Raw genomic sequence first — 25,790 nt, 5'->3', positions numbered from 1 at the left:
GTGCTCCAGCCTGGGCGACAGAGCAAGACTCTGTCTCAAAAAAAAAAACAAAAAACAAAACTAGATATAAGTGGGTGTTAAATTCTATCTAGTACCTTCTCTACTCTATTAAAATAATCAAATATTTTTATGCTTTCCTATCTTTATAGCAAAATATATTAGCCAGTTTTCTAATATTAAGCCAATTTCAAATTTCTGGAATAGACTCAATTTGGTCAGTTACGCTTTATTTTTCACACTTTCCTAAACTTGGTTTGCTAATATTTTGTCTAAGATTTTTAAAACTATGTTCATGAATGATATGGACATATGATTATTTTTCCTTGTTTGGTATTGTGCTGGTTCAAATGAGTTGGGAAGTATACCCTTTTTCTCTTCTCTGAAAGACTTTCTATACAACATAGATGATTTGTTTTTGAATGTTTTGTAGAACTTGATTCTAACGCTGATTTTTGTTTCTTTGGTGGTAGAAGAGTCTTAACTACACATTCACAAATTCAGTATCTTGGATTATTATAGGACTACTCAGGTTTCAAAATTTCTTCTTGAGTAGGTTTTAGTTGGCACTCAAGAATTGATAAATTTTGTTATCTAAGTTTTAAAATTTATTACTCTAAATTGTTTATAATTTCTTATTATGTCTTTAATTTTAATAGCAACTACAGCAATGTGACTATTTTAATTCTTAAGATTGTTCATTTGTATATTTTCTCCCACTACTTGAATAATTTTGCCAGAATTTTGTCTATTTTACTTGTATTTTTAAAGAATCAACTTTTGTTTTGTTAATCCTGTCCATTGTGTGTTTCTTCTTTGATTAATGTCTATTATATTATTTCCTTCCTTCTATTTTACTTGGATTCATTCTGCTCATCAAACTTTTTGAGTTGAACACTTGGTTCATTAATTTTCAAACTTACTCTTTTCTATTATGATAATTTAAGGCTACACATTTTCCTCTGAGTACCACTTTAAACTACATTTTGTAATGCTAGTTTTTGATACATAGTATTTTTGCTATCTTTCAGTTTCAAGTGTTTTCTGATTTTCATTAAGATTTTGCTAAGCATGCCATCTTTCATCTCAGTTCTGCCATCTGGGGATCATATTTCTTCTGCTTACAGAACATATTTTAAAATTTCATTTAATGAGAGTTTGTTGTTGGTAAATTCAGTTTTAAAAAATCTAAACATGTTTTTACTTTGCTTTGGGTCTTTTATTTTAACAGTTTTTGTTTTGTTTTGAGACAGGGACTCGCTCTGTCGACCAGCCTGGAGTGCAATGGCGTGATCACAGCTCACTGCAACCTCCGCCTGCTGGGCTCAAATGATCCTCTCACCTCAGCCTCCCCAGTAGCTGGGACTACAGGCATGTGCCACCACGCCCAGCTAATTTTTGTATTTTTTGTAGAGAAGAGGTTTTGCTATGTTGCTCAGGCTGCTCTCAAACTCCTGGGCTCAGGTGATCCGCCTGCCTCAGCCTCCCAAAATGCTGGGATTACAGGTGTGTGCCACTGCACCCAGTCCATTTTAACAGTTTTAATGAGATACAATTCACAAGTCATATAATCCAACAATTTAAAATGTACAATTCAACCATTTCTTAGCATATTCACAAAGTCATGCAATCATTACCACTATCTAATTCCGGAACGTTTTCATCACCTCCAAAACAAGCCACAAACCCATTAGAAATCACTCCTTATCTTCCTCCAACTACCCCCAGCCCTAGATAACCATGAATCTGCTTTCTGTCTTTATATAATTTGCCTGTTTTGAGCATTTCATACATATGAAATCCTACAATATGTAGCCTTTTGTGACTGTTTTCTTTCACATGTTTTCAAGGTCTATTCCCATTGGAGCATTAATTAGTATTTCATTCCTTTTTATTGCTAAATAGTATCCCTCTGTGGGGATAGACCACATTTTATTTATCCATTCATTGATTGATGAAGATTTGACTTTTTCTACCTTTTGGCTATTATGAATAATGCTGCTATGAACATTCATGTATATATTTCTGTGTGAACATATATTTTTATTTCTCTTGAGTATATACTGAGGAGTGGAATTTGGAATTGCTGGGTCATATGGTAACTCTACATTTCATCTTTTGAGGAACTGCCAGACTATTCTCCCAAGTAGCTGCACCATTTTACATTCCTTTCTACCAGCAACGTATGAGAGTTCTAATGTCTCCACATCCTCATCAACACTAGTTATCTATCTTTTTGATTATAGCCATTCTAGTAGATGTGAAGTGGCATCTCATTGTGGTTTGATTTGCATTTCTTTGATGGCTAATGATGTTGAGCATTTTTTTATGTGCTTATTGGACATTTGTATGACTTCTCTGGATAAATGTCTATTCATATCCTTTGCCCATTTTGAAATTAGGTTATTTGTCTTTTTATTATGCAATTGTAAGAATTCTTTATATAGCCAAGACCCAAATATTTTATCAGATTTATAATTTGCAAATATTTTCTCCTATTCTGTGGGTTGTCTTTTCACATCCTTGATGGTGTATATTGAAGTGCAAAAGTTTTAAATTTTGATACTATCTAATGAATATACTTTTCCTTTCTTGCTTGAGCTTTTGGTGTCATATGTAAGAAGGTTTTGCACAACTCAAGATCACAATGATTTATTCTTATATTTTTTCCTAAGAGTTTCTCAATTTTACCTTCTACATTTAGGTCTTTGATCAATTTTTAGTTAATTTTTATGTATGTGTAAAGAAAGAGTTTGACTTCATTTTTTGCATATGAATATTCACTTTTCCAAACACCTTTTGTTGAAAGGACCATTTTTCCCTCTTGAATTATCTCAACAGCCTTGTTGAAAATTAACCAACCATAAATATAAGAGTTCATGTTTATATTTTGGATTGTATTCATTTCTATGCCTATCCTTGTGCTAGTACCACCCTATCTTATTTATTATAGCCTTGTAGCAAATTTAAAAGCGGGAAGTGTGAGTTCTCCAACTTCGTTCTTTTTAAAGATTGCTTGGCTATTCTATGTCCATCCCTTGAAATTCCATATGAATTTTAGGATCAGACCATCAATTTCGGCAAAGAAGCCAGCTGAGATTTTGAGAGGGATTGCATTTTCTATAGACTGAATTGTGTCCCCACCCCCAATTCATATGTTGAAGCCCTGACCTCCAACATCATAGTATTTGGAGATGGGCCTTTGTGAGATAATTAGGTTTAGATGAGATCGTAAGGGTGGGGCCCTCATGATGAGATTAGTGCTCTTACAGCAGGAGACACTAGAGAGTTTGCTGGCTGTCCCTCTCCCTTTCTTTCTCTGCCATGTGAAGATGCAGCAAGATGGCAGCCATCTGCAAGCCAGTGCTTCCATCTTAATAACAAGTCTTTTGATTTATGAACAAGGGGCACCTTTCTATTTATTTAGGCCTTCTTTAACATTTTGTAGTTTTCAGAGTACACATTTTGAACTTCTTTTGTTAAATTCATTCCTATGTATTTCTTTGATGCTATTGCCAATGGAACTGTTTTCTCAATTTTATTTTCAGATTTTTTATTGCTACTGTATAGAAATAGAATTGATTTTGGTATTTGATCTTATATCTTGAAACCTTAATAAACTTATTATTTCTAATAAATTTTTAGTATTCCTTGGGATTTGCTGTACAAGATCATGTCATGTGCAAACAGAGATAGTTGTACCTCTTCCTTTTTAATCTGGATGCCTTTTATTTCATTTTCTTCCTTAATTAACCTAGCACTAACCTGAAATGCAATGTCAAATAGAATTGGTGAGAGCAGACATCCTTGTCTTGTTTTTGATCTTACAGGGAAATGTTATATATAAGTTTTGGTGCCGCAAAAGGAATAGCACTAGAATATAAAATTTTCTTTTTAATTCTCAGCAAGGCAAGTTACTTCTGTAGCAGGGTGCACCTTTACAGATGGAGCAAAGGTGAGGGTGCACTTGGACAAGGGAGGGGAAGGGGTTCTTATCCCTGAGGCACGTGGCCCCTGCTGCTGTGTGGTTCCCCTATTGGCTAGGATTAGACCGCACAGGCTAAACTAATTCCGATTGGCTAATTTAAAGAGAATGACGGGGTGAGTGCATTGGCGGGAGTCACGGCAGAGCAGGTAGCAGGTAATCTGAATGAGCTAGAGTGGAGCATGTGATCAGAATGAGTTAGGGTGGCACAGGTGATCGGAATGAGTCAGGGTGGAGTAGGTAATCGGAATGAGTCAGGGTGGAGTAGGTAACCGGAATGAGTCAGGGTGGAGTAGGTAATTGAAAAAGGTTGCTTTACAAGGAAGTTAAGTTTAAAAGTAGAAGGCAAAGAATTGAACATACTGACATATTAATTCTTTGAAAAGAAATTTAGAACTCATATCTAACAGAAACATTCAGTCTTTCACCATTAAGTATAATCTTAGTTGTAGGTTTGTCTTTGTTCTAGAAAGATAGTTTTGCTGAATACATAATCTTTCTTTGATAGTTATTTCTTTTAGTACATTAAAGATACTCTTCTGCTGTTTTCTAGTTTCCTTGTTGCTATTGAAAAGTCAGCTGTCTGTCCATTTACCATTTATATGCAGATGATTTGTCTTTTCTCTCTGGCTGCTTTTAAGATTGGCTCTTTGATGATCTGAGGTTTTACTCTGGTATGTGTAGGTGGATTTCTTTTAAATTTTCCTGCAGGAATTTATTAGGTTTTCTGGATTCAAGGATATGTGTCTTTCAACAGCTCTGGAAAATTCATAGCTGTTGTCTCTTCAAATATTGTCCTCCCACTCATGTTCTCTATTATGTATCCCCAGAACTCTGATTAGAAATACATGTCAGGACCTCTCACTATATTCTCCACATATTAGCTTCTTTTTTTTTATTTTTATTTTTATTTATTTATTTTTTTTACCACCTTCTCATATTGTTGATCTATTATCTGTATAACATTTTTTGGATGAAATCTTCTGGTTTATTAGTTCTTTCTTTAGCAACATCTAATCTGCTATTTAATTTATACATTGAATTTTTAATTTCAAAGATTATATGTTTCTGTTTTTAGAAGTTTTACTTGTTTCCTTTTCAAATCTTCTGTACTATTTCTTATAATGTACTGTTGGGTTTTTTGCTCATATTTTCTAGTTTGTTTAAATGTATCAATATAGTTATTATATAATGATAGAAAATTTCAATATACAAAGCCATTGAGGTTCTGATTCTGTTCGCCATTGTTTCTGCTGGCTCTCACTCCATTATGATTTGTAAGTTTTTGACTGACTGTGAGTTACCCATTTTCATAATCACGCTATGTGTGGAAAGTCTTTGAGGCCTGGAATAAAGTTGAGTTCCTCCAAAGAGGAGTATCATTTGCTTTTGCCATTTGCCAGGCGGGAGACTGCTGTAACTTAGATTTTCTGCTTGACTCTATTGTATATTTTATATATTGTTATAATTTTTATTATAAATGTACATGAATAAAGGGTGGATTATGGACAGATATTTTCATAAACAATTTTTCATAATTTTTTTTTTTTTTTTTAGACGGAGTCTCACTCTGTCACCAGGCTGGAGTGCAGTGGCGTGATCTTGACTCACTGCAACCTCCACCTCCTGGGTTCAAGCGATTCTCCTGTCTCAGCCTCCCGAGTAGCTGGGACTACAGGTGCCTGCTACCACACACAGCACATTTTTGTATTCTTAGTAGAGACGGGGTTTCACCATGTTGGCCAGGCTGGTCTTAAACTCCTGACCTCATGACCCTCCTGCCTTGGCCTCCCAAAGTGCTGGGATTACAGGAGTGAGCCACTGTTTTATTCCCCTCTACCCAGTGCCACAGTTGGAACAGGCAAGTTTCCTTGCTCTCTCCCTCTCCAGAGCCAGTTTATTTCTTATCCTTCATACACCGAGAACATTTTTTTCAGGGGGAAACAGCTGTATACATAAGTCTCCTATTGGATTCCCACTTTGACTAGATGCTAAGCTTTGCCTCCTGTTCTCCATGATCCATTTAGACAACAGAGTAAAAGCTCAAGGTCTCCAAGGTTTAAGATAAACAATCAGGATGAAATAAGGCATTGGGAGTCACAGCAGGGTTTCTGTTTCCATTTTTAACCTTTGTAGATTCCTTCCTTTCATGTCAGCACAGCAGTGCATGTTAAAATAGTTGTAAAAGAAATTCATAAAAATTTTAGATTATTTAGATGAGAAAACTGTCTAATAGGGTACTTAATTGTCATGTTGATTACTGTTGGAAATAAAAATCCTCTCATTTGTTTTACCTTTAAGCAAATGGACATTGAAAATATTCAGAAAAATATTGGTCTATTTTTTTCCCTCTTAAAATCTACTTTGAAAGAGATTCCACAAACTCTGTGTGGTAAATGTGAAAATGGTCAAATTATTCCTTTGTGCATTAACACCCTTGAAATCTGATGCTGCAGATCCCCCTACAAAAGGCAAAGTTTATTTCTCCGTGACCTTGAATCTGGGTTGGCCATTTGGCTTGTTTTGGCCAACAGCAGGACATTAAGCTGAGGTTTGAAAAGGTCTTACCTATTAAAGCTTGTTCTCTCTTTGTACTTGGAGCTCTGAGACTACCATATGAACAAGCCGAAGCCAGCCCACTGGACGATGAGAAGCTATGTGGAGACACCCGGGTTAGCAGCTTGCCAACCACTGCCAGCAGACCCAACTACTGACTGCGTATCATAATGATGAGGCCAGTACAGATAAGCAGAGCTAGAAACTGGGAAACGCTGCCCAGCCAACCCAGAGAATCATGAGCTAAATAAATGATTGGTTTAAGCTATTAAGTTTTTGCTTAAGTAAAAGGTAACTGATACATTCTCTTAAGAATATAATCACATAACTATACCCTTAACCACTTCGGAACAATTTCCTTGCCTTTACCCTTTGTCCTACCTCAATTTCAGAGGGTGTAAAAATAATTACTCACCAAGATATTCTTGCAATTCAACTTATACTAAAGGGGTTTGCCAATACTCAATATAAAATTGAAATCACACCAGTTAAAATGTATCCCGTATATGCCTCTATAAACAAATTAGGAAATATGAATATGTAATTTGTTTGCTCAGTGCAGAGTCTAGTTAGATCATGAAGAAAGCAGTTCAGGATTTTCACAATGGCAGGGGAAGTCACTCTCAGGTGCATGAGACTGAGGCAGTTACTGATCTAAAAAGAACCGGGGGTTTCAACTGACATTAAATTCAATATAAGCTGGTGGTGTGAAGTGGCTCCTCAGGAAGTCAGTTCAATCTCAGTTACATCAACGGAAATGTAGTCCTTTGTATTTGCCAGACCTCGAAAACTGTGATCTGTTCTGAGTATCATACTTTAAGAACGACAGCGACACACTAGAATGGATCAAAGAGGAAGACTCCAGGACGAGGACACTGTTGGAATCATTTAAGATGAGACCCAATTTAAGGACCTGTGAAATAGTTTGACATGGGGAAGACCTGGATACGAGTATCTGAAGAACAGTCAAAGGGAAAAGCAAATACAAAGTATTCTTCAGACTTTATGAGGACAAACCTAAGATCAACAATAAAGTTACAAATTTTGGGTCAAACATTTACTAAACCCACAGGGCAATCCAACATTAGAATGGCCGCTCTGTGGAGCAGGGAAGCCTGAAGGAAGAGGTCAAGATGCGGAGGCTGGAGAGATGTTTGTAGGGACATTGTGGAAGGGCGTGTTGCCCCCAGGCCAGAGGGCTCTCTGTGCTCTTTCAGCTGAGTCCCTTTTCCTGCTGCTAATTATCTATCTTCTTTAGGAACTCTTAGCTTGGTTGAGTCTAGGATTATATAAATTAGCCTCGTGTAAACTGTAACAATGAAAGGTGACCTAACAGCTATGTGCTCTCAAATTACAAACCTTACCAAGGTCAAGATGTCTCTTCTCCCTTGTTAAACGTAACCTTTGAAGATTGCCACACTGTCATAGAATAGGTACTCATCTCAAAACAAGAAAACAAAAAAACAAAAAAAAAACTATCTTGAATTTTATCCAAGATAGTTTGCACTTTCATTTGCTCTCACATTGATTTATAGGCACAAACCAGGAGTCTCTTCCGATGAGTAAGTTAAGTTTGCAGGATAGTCTTTTTCCTTCTGGGTCAGCACCTGCCCCTCCAAAGTTACCAGGATCCTTGTCTCCCTCACGTACCAACATACTGCCCTCATTCTAAGGGAGAATATCTCGTAAGAAGAGGCTCAGGGAAAGTCTCTTTAGGTCTTTGTAGATGTTCCAGCTGCCTATGTTTGTCCTTTCTGCCCCTGAGGCATGACCTGGTGGTGCAAGAATGGGCAGGAATCTAAGAAGAGGGTGGGGGAGCAGAGCCTCCTACCTTGACAGGTGAAGCATCTGATGTGGAAGTGGTTGTTGTGCACACGGACCACTTCCCCTTTGCAGGTGTCTCCACAGCGGTAGCACTGGATGACATTGGAGCTGCCCCGTGGATTATAAGGATTCTGCTGATAAGGAACTGTAAGAGAAACAAAGAGATCACTATCCAGAGGCCCTGATTCTTTACCAAGTCTGCTGCAAGACATTATCATAACTATAGCTGGAAGAAAAAGCTGAAGGGGAAGAAATGATGTGCAAGGTATCTTCAATTCATCATCAGGATGACTGCCAAGCTAAGGTAGCACTGAGTGGTATGAGACATGTCCATAGACCTCCTTAAGCAAGCAAGGACTTTTGAGCGAGCATAGCCTTTCCTTGCAAGAACACAAGCCAAATCCCTGAATGAAGACAAATAAGAGGACATAGAGTATTTCAAGGTAAATTATCAGAAATACCATCTTTTGAGTAAGCTTTAAATTAAAATTAGGCCCCAAACTTGTCCAAGGGAATTTGGGACTTGCAATTGACTCAGAAGTTTCAAAGAAGTGGGTGACTGACCCTGCCTCCAAATGGCTTTTGAGTTAAGCAAGTTACAGCCCCTCTCTGGGCCTAAATTTTCATGTCTATCAAATGAGGGTGGTCAAAGGTAGCACAGACTTTTATAAGGAAGGAATGAAGGGAACAGGAGGCACTCTGGCTGGAGGGAGGCTAACAAGGGAACTCATCTCAAAGCTGCCTTTGAACAGCACTTTCCATAAGACTGGGAAAATGTTACATGTATATAATTAAGAAAAAAATACTGGTGGAGATTATGAAAGGGTTGAAGTCACTGGGAGCTGCAGTTGAGTGGCCAGCACTTGATGATGCTTAAGAGTTCTACTAGCTTATTGGGTCTATTACTCTCTTGCTAAGACCATCTCCAATTTTAGTATATGTGCTGCCAAAGCGAGAATGCTAAGACCATTTCATGGCTACTTTTCTAGATATCCTTTTCTGAGATACACTTGGCTTGGCCATTCTAAAATCTAGTCATCTGATATTTCATTAGGCACCTGCCTAGAGCACAAAATCTCATGGTTGGAAGGAATGTTGGTAACTGTCTGGTTTGATCTCATTATGCATAAGCTGTTGAGGTAACTTTGCCACTGAGAAACTTACTCTTCTCTCTTATAGAAAACCCCTGTGGCACTGGGGAGAGAATTACTTATTTCTTCAATTCTCACTCAAAGTTGAAGGAATAGTCCAAAAACTTCTGCTCATACCTTATTAGGAGAAGGCTCACTCTTGTCCTGGTTATAAAGATAACCACCTGATTGAGGGGGAATTGGTATCTATCATTTATGTATGTAGACTTCCTGGATAAACTCTGAATAAGCATATCATAAATCAATCTGGACTCACAGCAACCTTGAACTACAAAGGAATTTAGAGCTCACCTACTTTGGGGATTCTTGACCCTGTGTGGTAGTTATGCCTGTTCACTGGAAATTTGAAGCTTTTCTTCTAGGCACATGGAGGATTGCACATGGTGACTTGCTTGGCAGTGAAATGTGAATTGAAATTGTGCATGTCCCTTCCAATTGGAAGCCTTAGGAGCCAGTATGTGATCTGCTATATTGCCTTTTCCCTCACCCAGCAATGAATGTTACCCCAGATGGTGTGCAGGATGCATCAGCTTGGATCCAGATTGAGAAGTCATGGAACAGAACTCCAAACTAACCCATCATAAACCTCTATCATGAGCAAGAAGAAATCTCTGCTGTCATTGCCTCTGAGACTGCAGCATAACCTCGGTCTGACACTTCTCTTTAATTAAATTTAGTGTTATGTACATTATCTTGTAGCTCTGTTCATATTCTCAAAGAGGTCTATGATCTCCAAAACTGATCTCATCTGCCCTCCTCCTTTTAAAGAGGAACAGGAAATCAGGACTTCTGATCATCTCCCATTTACAGGTATCCTGAATCACAAGCATGCTATAGGGCAAAGAGCTGGTTGCTTAGCACTGAAACTGTGGCTTCTGACAACTTCGCTAACTGGGGTGGAAGAATAATATACTTCTCACAATCTTTCTTTCATGGAGTTTATGCACATTATTCATCTATTTTTCTCTGTCTTAAATTTAAGACAAAAATCAAATGAATCAGCTAGTTAACTAAATCATTAATTAACTCATTAAATAGGTCAATACATGCAAAATATTTCAAAAACTGCATTAAGTGCTCTGCAAACGTTCACTGGTATCACGGCCATCACATCCCCCCTGCAGCTCTAAGCAATTCTTCCCCACCCCCTAGAATGTTCATAAACATTCTCTTTAATCTTATTTTCTTTTCTTTTTCTGATTCTTACTCAATGTTCCCTGGAAAATATTTCACTCTCTCTTCTGCCCTGAATTTGTGAGAAAAATATAGATTCTGTTTATATGAGCAGTGTGGTGATCTACCATTGCCAAGGGAAACAAAGCTGTGAGTCTGAAAATAAAATAAGAACGAATAGTACAATCATCACCATTAATGCTGAGAGCTCTTAGAAGTCTCCAACAGTCCCTCCAGGATCACTGCACAAACTTTCATCTACCTCCTCTAATTCAACCTGTCTTATTGTTCAAGAGTCAACTTCTTAGATCAATTTGATTTTTTCTAATTGGATTTGATTTTCTGGGAAAGTGGATTTGTGAGCATGGTCTTCCATCAGAACTCAGTCTTTGAACCACCCGGATAAAAAAGCGTAAAATCAGAGCGAGGGAAATGGATTGGGAAAATAAAATTTTCTGGGGCTGAAGTAGTGATGGGACCCCAGCCCTAACCCTGCTGCATCCCCTCAAGAGAAGGATGCTGCTTTGCTGATGCTGCATGTGGCCAGAGCTCTAGAAATGTCTGATGTTTGTAAATAGTCCCATAAGCAAAAATTCATACATTGTTGGTGTGAGTTCTTCCAGATTGCTGATGTAAGCTGTGATTATAAAAGAACAGTGGTATAACAAGATTTGAGCTCACAGGTGTGGCAAGACCTTTCCTCATGCAGACTGGAAGTAGAACTCTGGGTGTCAAGGGAAGCTAGGCTGGGATATGCCACATCCCTGCTCCTGCCCTGTAAGCCAACTCATTTCCAGTAAGATTTTATATTCTTGGCTAATTAAATCAGAAACTTAATCTAACATTGTTCTCTGTGTGTGTGTACATGTGTATTGGGGGTGTGTGTATACTTCTTCCTACCAATCTATAACTGCCCTGAAACATTAAAATTTGTTGATTTTCTGCCGGTTATCATTTCCACTAATTTTTATTTCAGAAAATGCAAAGTTTCAGTCACATGATTTATAACATTTTTCTTATGGGTGAATGTCTTTTGAATTCCAAATTTGCTTACACATGAATATTTGAACTACCTTTTATGTTAGAAACTGCCTACCCTTGAGAGCAACATTTGAGACTAGTCACAAGCCTTAAAGGACATTAGCTCTGCTCATTTGTGAGATAATCCATGAAGCTGCCACGTTTAGACCTTATGGATTATGTGATCAATTTCTGAAATGCATGCAGAGAACCTCTGGCTTCTTTTTACATTACTGGCCAATAAAGGGTGCCCAAGACAGACATTCCCAGTTACTAGCCCTTAGTGTCATCCACTAGAACATTCTGAGATGATAGACATGTTCCAGAGATCTAAGTTGTCTAACATAATAGTCACAGGTGACCACTGGGCGCTTGAAATGTAACTAGTGTGACTGAGGAACTTAATTTTAAATTAAATATAATTTTAATTAAAATAAATCTACGTTTAAATAGTCACAAGTGATTAGTGGCTACCATAATGACAGTGCAGCCTGATAGTTAAAAACAATGACGACAAAAAAAGACAACAAAAACCACAAAACACCAGGCAGAGGGAAAAGAAATGAAATTTGGTTGAATCCTGGAAATATAAAAATAACATGTACAAATTAATTTAGGAATATCACCTCACACTAAAATGATTCGTTTTTATCCCTAAAGAGTTCTAAAGTTGTACTTAAACAATTTGCAATTGGAACCAATTACACAGTCACCCATCCTGAATTTGACCTGGAAACAAAAGATCATGAGCAGTGAAATAAATGCTAATTTTTAAAGAAATCACACACTTTCAGGCACTGAAAGACTGAACAATCCTAATCTTTCCAAGAATAAAAGCAAGTAAATCAGTTGCCAATGGCTGTCGGTATAATTTTTTAAGACAAAACAAAAAACAAAAAACAACTTATCAATGCCTCTGAGATTAAAAATTAGGGATCTGAAACATTAAGCCCTCTTTTATATGCATACCAAATCTTTAGAGTTCTATGAAAAAGTACATCTTAATTCCACAACTAAATTTGTAAGTAAAGCTCTTCCCAAATTTTAGAGATAATTTCAAGTTGTTGGAGCAAAACAACATATTGGAAGGGGAAGTGTGACCGACCTCCAGGTAAATGAAAGGAGCAAGGGAGTTGAACATAACAGTAAACAAATTCAGCATCCAGTTTCTCCACCTGACTTTTCCTCCCTCTCTTATCTGTTGTTCTTTGTCTCTGTGGCTGGGGTAACCTGGGTTCCAACTCCCTCTCTGCTGTTACCTACTGTTCTAATTTTGGGCACATCATCTAACTTCTTTGACCCCAATTCCCTCTATAGAAGAGGTTGAACAAAATGATCCATACAGGTCCCTCCAATTACATGATTCTGCCTTGTGTGTCCTCTTCTGTGATTCTTTCTCTCCCTCCACACTCTCTCCTCTCCAGTAACTGCTCTCACTTTTAAACGAGACTTTGCTTTAAGTTATCAGATTTATTAGTCTCTTTTAAAAACAGCTAACGACACGATTCCTCTCCTATAAGCAATGTGACCTAAGTTATGTTCTTTCACTGATGTGCTGCCTGCACAGTTTTTTCCTCTCCTGAGAGTAGCTTGACCTTGTAGATAAAAATGTTCCCACATTTTAATAGAGTGTCTTTAAAGTAGTCTTTAAAAGGTAGGAGCACCAATGCTATGCCGGTGTATAATTAAAAGAGTGGCAAAACTGACTTGGAGACAGCGTAACAACTGTGAATAATTGGCTGGAAGTGTAATATAAACAGTGGAACTTCTGGTTGAAAGGTGAAACATCAAGCAGAGAATCCACTGGTTCAGCAATGAGCACACAGCAGCCCAGGGCCCAGGGGATGCCACACCTAAGCATGCAGGGTGCAGCCGCTTTCACACCTTGGCTTCTCAATTAGAGCTCAAAACTCAGAGTGTTCACAGGCATCCGCTAAATACCAAAGAAGACCCAAGTGTGGGTCCAGGCATTTCGCAGGTAGAAAGCAGCTGCCTGAAACATCAAGGTGGGGCCTGTATATGAGAGGATCTGGTACTTCACAGCAGGGGCCTCCGGTTTGATTTCAGAGTTGAGCCAGGGCCCAGGCGCCGATCCTGTTTCCTACAGTGAGGCCACAGAGTCATGGGATCGTTACACTGAAAGGGGCGAGAAGCACACGACACAGCGGGTAAGGAATGGATGCTGGAGTCACTGGGCTTGGATTCCAGCCCTGCCACTTGCTGGTTGTGTGATCTTGAGCAATTTACATAAACCCCGCCTCAGTTTCCTTATCTTTAGAGTAAGAATAACTGAAGTAATTTGTGAGTATTAAATTACTTAAATTATATAAAAGTGCTTAGTGCATTGCTTGGCCTCAATAAGCAATAATTAATATTAAAAGATCTCTGAATCCATGTCTCCTCACCCCCAACCCAGTGCAGGGATTCTTTCTAAATCACCCCTATCAGCTACCGACGGAGCTTTGCTCAAATATTTCTCAGATTCATTTTCTGACAAGTCCAGCAAAGGTTTGCTGGTGTTTCCTTTTTGCTGACTGCCAAGAAAAGAACCCGTTGGCTGCAGACCATTCACCACTATAAGCAACCTCTTCTTTCTCCCCCTGTCTCCGGAGGTCTCTTTGCTTATGGGTTTGTGTGGCTGCAGAGGTAGGTGGCTGGCATGCTTTTGATACATTCTGCAGAGAACTGTGTGAACTGGGTGTTTCCCTGTGCGAGGAAGAGGGGTTATGATCTATGTTATCCTAGGGCGTTGTATTTTGGGCACATCTGCTGTTTCCAGGGGAGGCATCAGTGTGTTTGTTGTGTGTGCTTACTTAGAATAAATGAGTGATTTGTTTTCTGAAAACTCTGATAGGGAGATTACAAGAACTGCTTCTGGTAACCCCAGGGGCCATGCAGGTGTCACCTCATTGTGGCATTAATCTGCATTCATTGTATGAATACCTGGGAGTAGGCTTTAGAGCAGAAAGGGCCTGGGAGGCTATTCGTACACATGAGATTGTGAGCTCCCTGAGAGCAGCGACCATAGCTTTCCGGTTCACCATTACACCTCAGTGCCAGGCACAAAGTGAGCCAGGCCCATCTCGTTGTGTCATTGTTTCATTCATACTTGCAGAACAAAGAAAAGGATGGCTGAACTGGTCCAGTGGTTTCACTTAACAGATGAGAAAGCTGAGACCCAGAGGACAAGACAGAAGAGGACAAGAAAAACTCACACAGCAACTGATGCTAGCCTCAGTGCATGGAGGTATCTGTTCTTGGACCACAAAATGAGAGAGGCCAGAGAGGGTGAGGTGGGGAGAGTTCACAAGAGGCTAAATTATCCTAAGTCTGGAGGTCATGCTGACGTTTAGGGTTAGAGTTAGTGGGCTGGGGGTGCATGTTCCAAGATGCAGAAGCATAACATAGGAGAGGGTTTGGAAGTGAAGCCATGCATGAAGTTAATGCGTAAGGAAAGGTCTTGAAAGATAATAGATAATATTTAGAGGGTGGGTCCTCTATGTCAGGCAGTGTCCTCAGCCACTTACATATGTCATCTCATTGAGCCCTCGTAACTCAAGAGGGGATACTATTATCTTCATTTTACAGGAGAATGAAACTTAGAGACCTGAGGCCCCTTGTCCAAGGTCACACAGTTAGTAAATGGCAGAGGCAGAATCTGAACTCAGACAGTCTGACTTTCAAACCCAGGCTCTTACCACTAAGCTCAACTGCCTGCAATGCAACAGTGCCAATGGAATGGCTACCTGTTGGGGGGAAGTGGGAAGCGGGGGTAAAGGGGTATCTAACTTTTCCCTAATAGTAGTCATCCATTACCCAGTTGTTTTAAAAAACAGTTTAAGAAGATGTAAAACTAATGATTGGAGGTGACTAGAGTACAGGCCAGGAAATAGGAAGAGCAATTCAGCATCCCTGGCAGGTGATGAAGAAGCAGTGATTGCTGCTCCAGGGCCAGGGATGTCAGCTTTGGGCAGCATCCCTGGCATGGGCAGGTAAAGCCTGACAGGTGTGTGTGCTGGGCCCCAGAGAGATGCAGGCGCTGCAGGTGTTGGTAGCTGCAGCAGGGTGGAAGTACGAGTCCTCTGGGAACCCCTGGGTCCTTTCACAGATGGCCCCGGCCTGGCTGCAGTTTCCCATGTCAGCCGGTCAGTAACACAGCCTGTCTTCCCAGGAGCATGTTGTAAAACCTTTGCTGCAACAGAAACTCCTCCGCAGCTTCCCTCTGCCAGGCTCATCGGCATGCTCCATGGTCATGGCGTGTTGCTGGCAACACGGCTCGCGCCGCCTTCTTCAGAAACGTGTTGTCGGGACATGTGTCAGAACGGCATGCTCTTGGCCAGCCAGACTGCTCTTGTCTGACAGCCAGCTGCCACACGGCAGCTCCAGCAGAAAGGGTTTGGGTTAGATAGACCCCAAGGGGCCTTCACTGCAGCGAGCTTCACAAGCAAGGAGGACTAAATGGCAGCCCATAACATCAGAGAGTTCTTTATTTCTTGTATTTCAACCGGTTCCTATTTCAAGATAAGTGAAAATGAAGTTTCAGCTGCCGGGTTGCTGCCCCTCCCTCCTCTCCTCTTTCCTCCTCTGCTGTTGACTGTGCCTGTGTCTGCGGGCTCAGCACAGGGCCCCTTTCAAAGTAGTCAAGTAGATCTGTGTTCTCATTTCTTTCCCCAAGATTCTCCTCCCTACCCTTGGGCCGGGGAACCGTTCTTATTAGCTGGGCGTAAAGGAGCCCTTTCTGCCCTCCCTAACTTATGCTTTCTCTAGAATATTTAGCTTTGTCATAAATCCTTCTGTTCTTCTAAAGGGACAGGCTTTTAAAATTCAAAAGCTAGGAAGCCACCCCTTTTGTCCCTGTTTTCTGCTGCCCATCCCAGCCCGAGGCCTTGCTCACTGAATAGAGGGAAAGGCACAAGAGTGGTGGGTAAAGGAAATCCTAGTTAATATTTCAAAAATACCATCTGGCTACACTTGGTCATGGGTTTTAAGAGCATGATATACACAGTGGTATAAAAAGTAGCTGAGGAATAAAGAAGATTTGATAGAGAAGGGGAGATATCCCTAGGGTGTCTACCAGTCTGGGCATTTTTTCCACTTTGGAGTGGGCTTCTGCCAATCACCACATACTCTCTTGTCACTGCTGAGTCAGTTCTTTGTGATCTTTACAAAGCCCCCAGTCAGGAACACAAAGGAGCCGGTAAAAATAGCGAAAACAACTAACATTAATGGAGCAATCACTATGTGCCAGGCATTGTGCTATGTGCTTCCCAAGCATCCTCTCATTTAATGCTCACAACTTCATGAGACAGATACCGTATGATCCCCATTTTCTGTATGAGCATGTGAAGCACAGAGAGGATAAGTAATTAGCCTGAAGTTACACCACATGTAGGTTTTAGAGTGAGGGTTCAGACAGGCATCAGCAATTCTAGAAGGGGCTCAATTTCTTCTCATCTCCTTTCTCTCCAGTGGGTGTTCCATCAGGTCCTCCTTCTGCCCAGTGTATCCTGAAGGAGAGAGGAGGGACTGCCTCGACCCCAGCAGGGAGAATGGGATTGCCTTGCACTGGAGGCCTGAGGTGCTCTTTGCAGCATCTCTCCAGCTTATCTGAAAAATACTATTTGGGTTTCGTCTGGGGCCCTGGAAACTATGTTGGAAGTAGAGGAACTTTAGGAAGCCAGCAATTGTCTTTGTGCTATGAGTGACTCAGTCTCCTGGCCCTTGAGCCAGAGGTTTTAATACGTACACAACACTTGCTTCCTGAGATGCTGGCAGGCCATCGTGCACTGATGTATTGAGGGGAAATCCAAGGAATCTTAACTGTGAACCCGGCTTTCCTCGACATGGCAGGGAAGTATCAGAGGGGAGGGAATAGAGAAAATACCTAGTCTAGACATCTCTGAAAATTTTTTTTTTTTTTTTTTTTTTTAAGCTATGAAGCCTTTCTTGAAATGAAATGATGAAATGGCCTCTAGGTTATACTGTTTCTGTTGCCAACCACGCATGGAATGCAAACCTGTGACACTCTGGTCATCATTCAGGGAAATTCCCTAGACCAGGGGTTGCCTGCGTTGGATGTGGCTCCCAGAAGGACTTTCTTTGGATGGCCCGGTGTTTGTTTTCACATCCTTGCAGATCACCATGGTTCCTACCTCTTGTTTTTACCTTAACCCTGGCCAGCTTCTCTCCTGTACTGCCAGGCACTTTAAAGCCTTGGAGCTATGAGCCCCACCTGGAAGCCAGGCAGATGAATGCAGAGCTGCAGTGACTGAAGTAGGGTAGGGCCTGAAGTGTCACCCCTTGTGACCTCATCCCACCCCACGGCAGCTTCCAGGGCCCCTTCTGCCCCATCTCATCCACTTTCCCATCCTGACAGATGCAGCCCTGTGGCTCAGGGTCTCTACGATGCTGGCCACACCAGGATGAGCAGGAAACATTGGGGAAGTTCCAGTTTCAGATCAGGGACACTTGCCTGAGGGCAGGCCAAAATGAGGGCTAGACAATGCGAGTCAGGAAATTCCTGAAGCCGTTGCAAGCATCCTCCATTCTTATGGGGCAGAGGTCTACTGGAGGCCCCTTTTTGTGTCCAAAGTGCTCCTTCCATTGCTCAAAGTCCTACAGGACTACCCACTGATGGCCTCCGCAGTCGTCCGCTCACTAGAAGCTTATCGGAAGTGATCACACCATGTGACAGGACCCTTCCCTCAGAAATCTGAACTGCTAGCCAGGGCCCCATTCCCCAGAGCTGTGAGGACAGCCTGACCACCATTCCAATTCCGTCCCTTCCTCTTGCTCCTCTCTCTCCCTGTTCATTCACTCTCCTCCCCTCTTTCCCCTTCTGCTTTTCTTTCTTCTTTCTCCTCTGTCATACTGCAATTCTTGCTAACATCTGGTTCTTCCTTGGGAGAGAGAACCAGTTCCTTGTCTGTCATTCAGTTTCTGTGAGGCCTCAGGGAGGACACTCCCCATCTCCAGGCTGTTGTTTTCCCACTTACAAAGTACAAGAGTTGCATTCTGTCATCTCTGTTTCCTTTCAGTTATAATTTTCTAAGCATATTAAACACAGGTCACAATATGACATGTTTTTAGAGGCCAGGCAGGTCATGTAAATGGAAAAATCGACCCAAAGGGACCAATCTGGAGAGTCTGGGCCACCTAAAGGGGAAAAAATTACTGGGCCTCAGGGGATTATGGCCATGCACAAATATGTCAGGGTTCCAAGGAGGCCTATCTGTGGGGGCTAAATCCTGCCTGTGGGCCTCCAATTTGGGGTCTCTGCATCCAGACAGATAGATGACCACAAAGTCACTTTTAATCACCATCTGAGGGAAGTCACATGCTCACCACATGCCTGTGGGATCTGGAAGAACAGAATATTCTGAAATGAGGTCTTGCAGAGCCCCTGGGTACATGGGGACACACCACAGAAGCATGACGCTCTCAAGGTCTCGGTGACATTACTCAGGGGCAGGCGGTGGTTTTCAAACGTTTTTTGACCATGACCCACTGGACGAAATTAATTTTGCATAATGACTCAGTATACAAATATGTGAAACAAAACTTTCATAGTCAAAACTTAGTACAATCAAAATTTTGTAGTGCACGTGATGTGTACTGATATTTTATTTTATTTTTTTATTCCATTCTATTTCATTATTTTATGCCATTTCATTAAAAAATGTTATTTGCATCCCCATACATCGATTTCAGGATCTGGCAATGGGTTGCACCACATAATTTAAAACATCCTTCTGTAGGGTATGTAAAAGATCACAAGTCAAAGAATGATACAAATTCTTCTAACTTTGTGCTGTCCAAAATGGTAGCCATTAGTCATTTGTGATTATTTAAATTAAAATTAGTTAAACTTAAAAATTCAGTCCCCCAGTCCAACTAGCCAATTTCAAGTACTCAATAGCCATATGTGGCTAGTGGCTACTCTAGTGGACAATGAAGAAATAGTGTTTTCCTTCTATGGAGTGTTCTATTGGACATCTGGTCTATGCCAAACTTCACTGTTTGCTAATGAAGAAACTGAGGCACAAGGCCCTTCAAGGAGATATATTTGAGATTGGGAAGGCATGGAGCCTCAGGGATGTCTGTCAGTGGTCACAAAAGCAGTCAGGACGAGATGTGGGCTTTGCAGATTTATCCTCACTACAGGACTCTCAACCCAAAGTCCACATCCTGCCTTCCATACACAAGCTGTCAGATCCTAACCTTAATCTTCACAGAAAGCAGAAGCCAATCTCCATGTTCTACTGGGCATTTATGGGAAAGCTTATGTCAGCTGGAGAGCGAATAGGGTATGGAACCTGTCAGATCTGGGTTTGAATTCAGGCTGTGCCTCTCACAGACCTCTCAGTGTGTGCAAGTGTGAGCAAGGCGCTTTGTGTCACTGAGCTTTAGCTTCTCCATCTGTAAAATGGGGATAGTCATATTTTACCTTCCTTTCAAGATTTTTGAAAGAATAAGATGCAATATACATAAAGCACTTATCACATTTTCTGGCATATGGTAAATGCTAAGCAAAAGCTTGCTATAATAATAATGATAATGATAGTAATACTACTAATAAAAAGAGACTAAACCATGTGGAGATGTAAAGATAAAGTAAAAACACTTTCTACCCTAAAGGAAGTTCCAGGCTAGGGTAGGGGAGATTGCTTTTTATTGCATCTCTAATGCTAAGCCCAGTACTGGTAGGCACTTGATTTATGTATTTCAAAGAAATGACTGACTAAATCACTAAATTATATCCACAAGTAGCTACAATCTAAGGTAGAACTTGGTAAAAGAATCAGAGAGGACAATACATGCGGTGAGATGATTTTTATGCATTATTCCTGATTAGGAAGGGGAGAAGAGAGAAAGAAAAATTAGGAAAACTACCATGGAAAGATGGCATTTTAATTTTTTTTATTAGGCTGTGTTGGTACATGATACATGGGACTAAGAAGTCAAGACATAATAAGTAACCAAGAAAAATACAGAAGAAAAAGACCAAAAACAGTAGGAGGAAAGATAAGGAGTATTTTGAGACATCCTTTGAGATAAGAGAATTTAAAGATCTCCTCCCAAATCAATGGACAAACATCCCATTTTATCTTTAGGAAACAAAGCATCATTCAAAGTTTCAAACTGAATTTGTGTAGTCTGGGGGAACTATTTAATCTCTGTGAGTATCAGCAAGGAGTTCTCAATTATGGTTTGGCCCATGTATAATGCCCTGCAAACAGCGTTTTTCACCCACAAACGTAGTGGACATCTGTTGTTTTGCCTGCTCAGCATCTGCTCTCTGCTTCATCTGGCAGTAGAATCTCTTTCCTGTAGGGAAACCACTCCATGGGGTTTGGGTGGGGCCTGTCCCAGCATGAGGTGGGAGAGTAATGGTTAGGCCAATCAGAACAGCCCAATCCCCTTTCCGTATGATTGGCAGGCATATGACCTAATTCTCTCTGAGGCTTTTCTGCAAGAGCTCTTAGAAAAGCCTCCTGGTTGCTAAGCCAACCAGGAGGTAGTCTGGGGCTCCTTTGCCATCTTGCTCCACATGTTGAGAGAACCTGTTAGAGATGGAGAGAGACAGGGAGAGAGAGATTGAGAGAGAGAGAGAGAGAGAGAGACAGACAGAGAGAGAGAGAGAACAGAACCCTGAATGCATGCATCATTTAAGTCTGTGGATTTTCCTGGATCTGAAGCCACTGTGCTTCCCAATATACAAACCAACATAGTACACTGGAGGGTGGGAGGAGGGATCAGGAAAAATAAATAGTAGGTAGTAGGCTTAATACTTGGGTGAGGAAATAATCTGTACAACAAACCCCCATGACACAAGTTTACTTATATAACAAACCTGCACAAGTACCCCTCAACTTAATATAAAAGTTTAAAAAAGAGACAGGAGCTAGCTTGAGTTAGGGTTTTTTCACTTGGAATGAACTAATTTATGTCCTAATTACTCACAATTCTCCATCAAAATCACAATCTTCCATTAATTTAAATTAAACAAACATTTCAGGGCCACTTCATGCCGATACACCTTCTGTATCTAATATGAGCCATAGCGTGGAGATTGCTGGAGACTGAATGATGGACCAGGTGAGCATGGCCTCTGCCCTTACGTGACTCACACTCCGGTAGGGGAATGGTGGGAGAGGAAGAGGAGTATTGTGGCAGACATAGTTGCTTCCCAGCAGCCACTCCTTCTTCTGTGAACAGAATCTCTTTCCTGGAGGAACCAATTTTTGTTTAATCTCCCCTGAGCAGCCATGTCTTTTGAGAAAGGTTGTGACCTTTCCTGACTTGGGGAGGGAATCTTGTTTGGTGAAAACTGATCCTAGTAATCTCATTCCTTTGCCAATGATTTAATTTAGGCAAAGACATGTGAAATACTCCTGGCTAATGAGATACCAGGGAGGTCCCCTGGAGTGGGAGAGGGCCCTGGGAAGGTTTTCCTGGATGGCGGTTGTTATGCACATGTGACGCTGGAACTGCAGCCCTGGAGTCCATGATGGATTCTGAGGGGAGAGCCCCTTAAGATGGAGGGAATCTGGGTCTTGATGGTGTTGCTGAGTCTCTGAATTAACCTACCTTGGAACTGGCCCTCTCTGGGGTTCCTGTTATGTCAAATAAACGTGTTTAGATTGTTCAAGCCAGTTTTAGCCGGGGGCTGTGACTTGTCGCTGCAAACATTCTAGCATCTACGCAGTTAGGAAAGCTTTCTGGAGCAGCTCCAGATATGAACAAATTAGCCAAGCAGAGTTACGGTAAGATTGGGGGTCCTATAGCAAAGTCAGTGGTTGGGGGGTCCTACAGCAAAGTCAGTGGTGGGAAGGAACTGGAACAGATTCCTTCAAGGTGGTTTGACTGTATGAGTGTTTCTCAAAGTGGTCAGCTGATCACCTGCTTCAGAATCACCAGGGTGGGGAGCGGAATTGTTAAAATACAGATTCCTGGGCCCCATCCCAGACTTACCGAATTGGGCTTTACATTTTAAACAAGCTCCTCTGGAGATTCTTTTCCTCACTAAAGGTCAATACGTCTTGGGCTAGAGACTAGAAAGAAGATCTTCGCATAGTCTTCAGCACTGAGAGAATTTTTGAAATCTTGATATCTGATACTAATGTGTATCAAAAGTGCTGTCAGCATATAATGTGCCAATATCCTTCGAGTATTACAAAGTATATTTTCTCTGATATGTTTGCCAACTTTCACAAATGTTTAAAAAAGTCAACTGGCATTGAAAAAATGTCCCAATACAGCTAGATTAAACACACACTTAATGCACTCAGCCCTGGCAGATGGTTTTTCTTTTCTAAAGTTGTTGTTCCTTTTAGGAAGAGCTGTTTTAGGTCTGTTATTAAAGCCATTTCCCATCAGGCAGACATGAACAACACAGGTGGCTATGCTGGCAGAGAGATGGGCAGATGGGCAAAGGTATTTTTCCTCGCTCCGTCATGTCTTCCGAGCTCTGTCCCTTCAGATTTCAGAGCCAGCATGTGATGGTGTCACTTGTGCAAACCAAAGTCAGTCCTTCAACATGATAAATTGAAATTCATCCTTGGCTCCTCATATGCCCCTTCCTGGCCTACCCATTATCAAGTCATATAGACCAATCCCTTACAGAGCACTTGAGCTCAGCCTACTCTCTTCATCTCTTCCAGCCATAGCCCAGTAACAGGCATCTTTCACCTGGGCTACCACAGCAGCCTTCTACTGCACCTCTTCTCTAGTTCACCAGCTCTTCACTGGGGACAATTCCCTGACCCCTACCTCTCTCTCAGCAGTCATTTGACAATGCCTGCATTTGGTTATCACAAATGGTGTGTGTGTATGTATGTGTGTGCTATAGGCATCTAGTGGGTAGAGGCCGGGGATGCTGCTAAACATTCCACAATGCACAAGACAGTTCTTCCTCCTCCCCTTAATGCAGAATTATCTAGTCTAAAATTCACAGTGCTAAGTTGAGAAATCCTACATTCCATGGATCCCGTCCATCCCACAGATCTCAGGTCTAAGGCCCTTCACTGACTTTCCTCAGGAGTATAAACCCTACTTTCGTTGGTTCCCATAGTCCTGGGTACTCTCTCTTGATTGCACTGCAATCAAGGATTTGTTTGTATATCAGTTGTGATTGTTTGCTTAATGTCTATTTCCTCCATTGGGCTCTAAGCTTGATGAGGGCAGGGACGGTATCTCTTGAGCTTATCTCTCTAGTCCTAATTCTGAGCAGAATACCTAGCACACTGTGGTTTACAAGAAACATTTAAAAAATAATTTACTTTGTACAACTCATGTGCAATTAAAAAACACAATGATTAGTATAGCTCTTGTCTATAAGAAAACGACATCCTTGTTGGGACCATCGGAAAAATCTCTACTACAAGATGAGAAGTGTCTTGTAGTTTAAGAAAAGCATAGTCAGGATACTGCAGTTGTTAGCAGTTCTGAAACTTTTTGGTGTCAGCACTCCTCTATACTCTTAATTTTTATTGCAAACTCTAAAGAGCTTCTGTTTAGATGGGTTACATCTATAAATATTTATCATATTAGAAATCATATCAGATATTTTTTAAAAACAAAAATACACAAGCACAGATTCCAATAGCCATCAGGGTGATGGCCTCATCACACATCACCTCTAAAAAACTCCACTGTAGTAAAACAATGAGAATGAAAAAGGCAAATAACTTCTTAGAATTATTACACAAATAGTATTATCTTGTGGACTCCTTGAGGGGTCTCAGGGACTTTCAGGGATTCCTGGAACATCTTCAAAAGCTGTTGTACTCCAGAAATTCTGATGCTATAGACATCACATCTTGAAGAGGAATCAGAGCAAGTTGATTGGAAATGCTCCATCTCAGCTGGCTCTGGAAAGATGGGAGGCATCGGGACACGCCACATAGACAAACACCTCTTCTTCTGGCCCACTGAATGGCTCCACAGCAAGAATAAGCAAACTATGGCTCAGGGACAATTCTGTCCCACTGTCTTTGTAAATAAAGTTTTATTGGAACACAGTCTTGTTTACTCATTTACATATTATCTATGATTGCTTTCAGGCTGCAATAGTGGAGTCGAATAGTTGCAACAGAGACCACATGACTGCAAAGTCTAAGATATTCACCATGTGGTCCTTTACAGAGAAAGTTTGCCAACTTTTGTTCTTTAGAATGTTTGCAAAGGCAAAGAGTTCAGTAAAAACTAAACCTGAGGTCAAATGACTTTTTAAATGTAGTCCTTGTCTCTAAATTAGTCTGGGGGTCAGTGAGTGAGGAAGAAAGGTGGGAAAGAACATACTTCCATCAGGTGGGGTAAAAAGACCATGAGCTTGGTGAGCCATACTGAGACTTCTAATTCTCTAACATACTGGGAGACCTGGGGCAAGTCACTTACCCATTTTGGAAGGCTGAAGAATACAGGGGAAAATTTCCCAACAGCCAGAGCTGCAAATAACTGCTTCTCTAGGTAGTGAGCTTCCTGCATGTGGGAAGCTGGCAGAGGCTGCATGATCACTATGCCAAGACAGATGGGAATCAGACCTTTGAGAATCAGATGCATAACTGTATTAAGTCAGGGAGCACTGACTAAGTGCTCAAGGGTAGGTCATGCAAGTGAGTGACATCAGTTGGGATAACACAAAGGGAGTGGGAGATTGTGGCTAAACAGGCACAGCCCCTACTCAGTTCCAATTGATTCCTGCCAGGTGGGGACATGGGCTCAGTGAAACCAGAAATATGGATTTAAAGTAAAACTCCCAGTTTTTATATCTTGGCTCAAATATTTAAAAAATAAATGAAAAGAATACTATGTGAGACAACTAAAACACATTTATGGATCATTTTCTCACCCAGGCCATGAGGATAAAATAAACTTTGGTGTCATTGCCAGCTTAAAAATGCTTAGGTTCTAAGCAAATAAAAGCAACCCTTTGAGGGTTTTCTGATTTTCAAAATATCTTTTTTTTTTTTTTTTTGAGACGGAGTCTGGCTCTGTTGCCCAGGCTGGAGTGCAGTGGCCAGATCTCAGCTCACTGCAAGCCCCGCCTCCCGGGTTCACGCCATTCTCCTGCCTCAGCCTCC

At 41.0% G+C, this 25,790-nt stretch overlaps 1 protein-coding gene across 8 annotated transcripts in view; it reads right to left on the bottom strand.

Annotated features, from left to right (window-relative positions):
• Positions 1 to 25,790, bottom strand: part of ABLIM3 (actin binding LIM protein family member 3) — a 118,940-nt gene that overhangs the window by 67,728 nt on the left and 25,422 nt on the right. For all 8 annotated transcript variants that reach the window (XM_025387506.1, XM_025387510.1, XM_025387512.1 and 5 more), the window contains one exon: positions 8,370 to 8,507. In XM_025387506.1, the coding sequence (XP_025243291.1) occupies positions 8,370 to 8,507 (138 nt within the window). The remainder of the gene's footprint in view (positions 1 to 8,369; positions 8,508 to 25,790) is intronic.

Source organism: Theropithecus gelada, chromosome 6 (genome assembly GCF_003255815.1).
Source record: "Theropithecus gelada isolate Dixy chromosome 6, Tgel_1.0, whole genome shotgun sequence".
NCBI lineage: Eukaryota > Metazoa > Chordata > Mammalia > Primates > Cercopithecidae > Theropithecus > Theropithecus gelada.
The sequence above is the reverse complement of the archived record's forward strand: the minus strand, read 5'-3'. Positions and strand labels throughout refer to the sequence as shown.